This window comes from Diadema antillarum, unplaced genomic scaffold (genome assembly GCF_040938485.1).
Source record: "Diadema antillarum isolate AM-2024a unplaced genomic scaffold, OU_Dant_1.0 seq00000124_RagTag, whole genome shotgun sequence".
Taxonomy (NCBI): Eukaryota; Metazoa; Echinodermata; class Echinoidea; order Diadematoida; family Diadematidae; genus Diadema; species Diadema antillarum.
The window spans coordinates 1,708,225-1,714,224 of NW_027271204.1; the positions used below are offsets into that span (position 1 = coordinate 1,708,225).

A 6,000-nucleotide genomic window follows, 5' to 3' on the forward strand; every position below is an offset into this window, starting at 1 on the left:
CCTTTCTAATGTCTAATGTTCCCTTCCATTAATCTAAAGCTGTACACTTCTCACCAAATGATATTAGCAATGAAGTTACAGAGAGTAAATGACCCTGTGATCTTCCACCATGGTCATTCCATGCCAACAGTTGGCTGTGTACAGTACTTTCTATCCATCATTCTCACCAAATTATATCATCATTGGACATTCTTAGCTGCACTAGTTTGCAGTGTAAGCTTTGACCTTTGACATGAAATCTTTTCTGCCCATCTGTACACCTCAGATAGCATAAAAGGTACAATATACTGTACAGATACCTGGACATATCATCACCAAAATCCACAAAAGATATTTTTAGGGAGGTTTCTGGTTTGTTTGTTTGTTTGTTTTTTAATTAAGTTTAAGCGTTGGGGGGGGGGGGTAGCTACTGTAGTGACATATGACACTGTTCTTTTGTTCTAATTCATGTTCAGTGTCGTGGGGCAGCTAGCAACAAATGACGCCTTTGTTGTTGTTTTTAATGTTAAGTGTCATCAGGGGCAGCTGATGACAGATGGTGTCAAAACATCGCATCTCTGACACTATGAGGAAGAGATCTAAGAATTAAAAAAAAGAAAGAAACATTGATACAAAACACTGACCATTTTCCACCTGTGGTCAAACAAATCTGTGCATACATCAAAAAAAAAAAAATGGCAAACAATTTACAAAGATCTATGACAGACGTGGGAATGACTTGAAACAGTGTGCTCTGAGCCAGGCTGTGCTAGAGAAGAACACAAACTTGGCATCATTCCATCATTGTGTCTATGCTACACTCAAAATAACACTATGACTACATTTGCTACAGTTATGATTGCCACTGCAGGTGTACACTCACTCACTTGCCAAGCCATTTTCCCTCATGATTAGATCACACAGAATTAAGACAATGAGATGAAACGATACAGCTACACAGGTACAATGTGTACATGTAGTGTACATTGTGTAATAAACCCTGATGGATTTAACTTTGTATGTTAGTGGTACAATAGGCCTATGGTGGCAACATTAAAACAATGAATGAAAAAAAAAATATATTGTATATAAATTCTATATACGTGACCTTGCATCATAAAACCAACACAAAGTCGCATGCAATGACTTTACATGAGAACTGTGTAGGTGAAATGGGTCAACCTAATCAATCTTGAGTTCGTCATATTTTCTAAGAGAGTATTTTTCTTGAACTACATTTTTGCATATTTTGGGCTCATATAGCAAATTAAGGGGAAAATTTTGTTTTTAGCAGTTTTTCTACAACATTTTGTTGTTGTTGTTGTAAAATAGTGTGATTAGAGAGGTCCCTTTTCATTTCTTCAAAACCCCTTACATACTCTTCACTTTTAACTTTGAAAACTTGTGAAAGGATGATGCTACTGCTTTGAAAGTTAGTGTTGGTAATGGATAAAGTGTGATAATAGAAAATTTTTAATTTCAGGTTAGTCCAATAATCCCTTCATTGTTGTTATTTTAATAGGCATTTTACGTTGTTTTTTTCCTTTGGTCCCATTCATTGCACAGCTACATCGTAGCACAGCTTGCTAAGATTAACTTGAATAGACCCTGTAATTCGGGGCCTCTTTTCTCAGTACACACACATTTCCAGAGTGCGTGCTTTCTTTCCAATATCCAGATAGGTTTGGACAGTCCATTTGCATTGAGTTACACATCATTTTAAACTTAAAGCTTAAAGTCTGCTTTTTCAGAATCTGCCCTTATGTAAAAATCCATGCCTGGTGACCCTTTGTTGGTTTTGTGATGCAGAGTTACATATTTTTTATGTCCTATTTGCTGTAAAAAACATTAAATCATTACTTTTTCTTTCTCTCGATTCCAAAATTTAACATGCAAAACAACCCAATTGTAAAGTAATGAATCATTCCCAAACATTTGTGTCCATCTGAATATACACAGTGTCATCACTGTATCACAAAATGCTAATATTATATTATACATATACAACTGTAGTTTCTCAATTACTGCACATGTAGACACAAACACATGCTTGTATGTATGTGAGTGTCACTATAGAGTCTCTGCTCAAAGAGAACAGTTATTGCAAATCACCATTCGGACCAATCATTACAATGAAGTTTTATTCTCCCATCTATTATATAATAATAATGACAATAATAATAATAACAATAATAATAATGACAATAATAATAACAACAACAATAATAATAATAATAATAACAATAATAGTAATAATAAATACATTGTACGTAATGTAGTGGGATTGGGTTTTGGGGACAGTCAGCCTTGACTTCCCCCTCCTCTCTACTGTACTTTACGACCTACAACCAGACCCAGACTGTGACTTTAACCTGACTGTGGGGTCACATGACTGACACATTTGACCCTGTCAGGTGACTATTGACCCCCATGACCTTGACTGGACACTTGATGACTGGACTTGTGTTACTGACAGATGTGGATGGAAACACCCCCCCCCCCCTAAAAATCGGTCAGCATCAGGCGCATCGGGCCATTATGAATATCGGGGAGTACTTATTTCACTAAGTGGAGCAAATCCCACTTTAGTTAATGAACACTGCATGGAATTGCACTGCATTAGGCCTACACGTACATGCACAGTATCCAGTAAGCAGAATCACGATCTTAACCCGTTGAGGACGGTTTGATTTTGCTACAACACGCATTTCCCATAGACACTTGCCCGAGTATACTCGGGACTCGTCCTCAACGGGTTAAAAACACGTTTGAGGCATTTTTGGGGGTTAGATAAATGTAACTGTGTTTTCAAACGCGTTTAGAAACTCCGTTTAGAAACTCCGTTTTGAAACGCCTTTCAAAGGGCATTTTAAAACGCATTTGAGATCACGATCGCCTCTCTGGGAGTAGATAAACGCATTGATGTTTTGAAACACGTTCATATCTCAAGGTCAACTCCGAGCTGTTTCCGGTTGTGTTTTCTACCCATTATTTGTGTGTGAATGATGAGGCATGTTTGGTGGTATACAGTTGACCTTCACTTCCTGGGTCGAACGGCGCAAAGTAGAAAATTAGCTACGCAGTGACAACACGCGAATCTACACTGTTGTTAGTGTTATAGTCTGTATGATGGATGGATCTAGGCTAACATTAGATCTAACGTTAGGATAAACACTGCTATCATGCACCCCGAGAATTGCATTTCAAACCACATTCGCAAACACCCCCCCCCCCCCCCCCCCCCCCCCAATACCACACCACTTGCCAAATGCGTGTGGCTGTGGTACTCGTGCATGTGGGATTTTGAGTGCGTGCATTTGTGCGTATTATTACAGCTAGCAAGCAAGGCTGTAACTGTTGTTGGGTGGTACGAGAAAAAAAAAAACAGTGGCGGGGGGCATAAGGAAGTCGGCTTTCCAAAGTTACCAAAATACTTACACAGTAACTTTGTTATGCATCTATTCTTCGCATTTAAAGGACGAAAACCAGAGTTGCGGCTGACGCCACCACTGCACTGGCGTTTGCTAAAATGTTATGTAGGCTAGACTTAATGTAGTCCCTTTCATTCAAAATTTTGTTGGTGCGGTAACACTCCTACTCCGGAATCGACGAACAACCATATTTCATCCGTAAAATAACCAAGGAATTCTAAAACTTGATGTCATATTGTTCATTTACGACGAGTTGCAAATATAAGAGTCTGAAAAATCGGTGTAAACAACTGTGAAATGGAACGTCAATCTTGTGAAATCTTACCAAAGTTTGCTCATATTCCATCTGCCGTCTGTCCGGTTGGAGCGCCATCTTGAACTTTTGATGTTCTTGTTTTTCTTTTGCCTGTTCGGCTTGCATAGCCTGGCGTGCTAATCGACTCGCTGCCATAATACAGCTGTTTGGACGCGTCCACTTGTGTACAAGGTATCTGTCAAAGAAGCGAGTGTCAAAACAACTTGGGGAGCATATGAAATTATCCATTGCACTATTATGATGTGTGCTTATTTGTTACAGCTCAACACAATCGAATCATTTAATTGGAAAGAATTATCAGTCATTACCTTAATACTCACCAACTGATCCATTACTGCAAATTAACAAGTCTGAACCCCTGCCACGAATGGAATTTCTCTATTCAGCATGAAAAAACGTGAAATTTCGCCAGTGGGAGGAACCCCAGCGACCGAGAAAGTTTTCTCCGTGAATGTTTCTTCCATTTTTCATTTAAACTGAAGTAAAATCTGTACTGCAACTCTTATCACAGCTATTCTACCATCTCATAAATATGCAGAAATCATAATCTGTCTCAGCTAATATAAATTTATGGCCTAATGTAATGTGATGTAGGCCTAATAATTATAATGTCCTTCATCTTTATGAAACTGATGAACTGTTTCAATCGTGTTTGTTACCAGTGTTTGTTTATTTTTCGTGTTTACAACGCATAATATTGTTCAGCAATTGGGTGTAAAAATGCTCTTGGCAGAAGATATCGAGGTACGAAGCACCAAAAAAAAAAGTTCAGGGCCATATTGACATCCAATATTAAAGGGACTGTACAGTACTGGTTGAGGTGGGGATTCATGTTTTGAACATTATTCTTAAGTGAGATAATGAGAAACCTCTTATGAAATATGAAAGAGCATGTGATTTTAAGAAGGATTCAACATTTATTTGATGAAAATTGGTTTTCAAATGGCTGAGATATCCAAAAAAAAAAGTGATAATAATAAAATGCGACATGCCACAACTTTTAGGATCTCTTTGTTTCACCTTGTTTTTGGATTTCTCAGCCATTTCAAAACCGATTTTCATCAAATAAACTTTTGATACCCCTTAGAATCGCATGCTCTTTGATATCTCATAGAGTGGTTTCTGAATATCTCGCAAAACGTAAAAAGCTAAATCCTCACCTCGACCAGAACTGTACACACCCTTTAAAGACAATTGACGTAATAGGTAATCAATGAGGTTATTATCAACATAAAGCTGATACCGTATAATCTTCAAGTGTCGTTCTTGATAAATCAACAGATCAGACTAATGCCCGGACATTAGTGCCCATTAATTTTGATTTTTATTTCATGAATCCTTGCGCGATTTCTATTCGTGCATCATCATATTATCATTATTGCGCCCTATGTATCGTTCATCTTTCATGAGTATAGCGATGGCGAAAAATATAATTAGCATCATAAAGACACATCTTCCCTAAAGAGTGGCTGGTCATTAAAGCAAAGCTGATGTATTTCAAAAGCTACAATAAATGAAGCTGAAACGGCCCACAAAGCACTGATGATTTCGTTTGACATATCAAAACCTTTTTTTTTTCTTAACACCTCCTATACCCCCACACCTACACACGCAATTTTCCGTCGTTTTGTATCTCAAGAAGGAATTTGCCTAATATGTGTTAAAGTTTTGTGCGCATGTACAACTTGACCAGACAAATTATGTATCTAAAGATTACGTCAAGTCCACAGTCACGCATACAGTCTCCGAGTCCTTTTCCATTTTGAGTCAAAATTAACGTACGAAAGTGTGCAATGCTGTTCAATTTGATAACAACGTGTTCCTTTTCCTAAATGTTTTGCTTTCTTCAAATGATTTCCGGTTTCAAAGACTAACCATCAGCGACCGATATTGGATCCTGCGTATATCCTACATGTATTATCTCGTCACAGTGACGATTGCAAACTCGTTTTATTATTTGCATAGAGCCGTGAGAGTACGGCTCTAAGAATTCGGAGAAGCCACGGATCACATCAAATGAAATGTGTCTAAGCATTTTCTAAAGTCCGGATTTGCCCTTTAGTTGCAGTTATACCACAAACTACACAACCTACAAAGATGCGTATTTGAAGCGATGATAATCCACTCTTACATGCTAATGAGTCTTATACTATGTCAAAGTTCATGCAGTGTCGGCACTACTTTTGTTTTTATAACTTGAAACACAAAATAGACCAAATCAGAGTACCTAATCCGAGCAAAAGAAGGTACAATGAGCAACGTTCTTCGCTGTCA

The 6,000-nt window shown here is 37.9% G+C and overlaps 1 protein-coding gene across 1 annotated transcript in view; it reads right to left on the bottom strand.

The window, feature by feature from the left end:
- Positions 1-3,861, bottom strand: part of LOC139727314 (chloride channel protein 2-like) — a 71,571-nt gene extending 67,710 nt beyond the window's left edge. The window contains exon 1 of the mRNA XM_071638269.1: positions 3,736-3,861. Coding sequence (XP_071494370.1) covers positions 3,736-3,861 — 126 coding nt within the window. The remainder of the gene's footprint in view (positions 1-3,735) is intronic.
- Between the last annotated feature and the right edge of the window lie 2,139 nt (positions 3,862-6,000).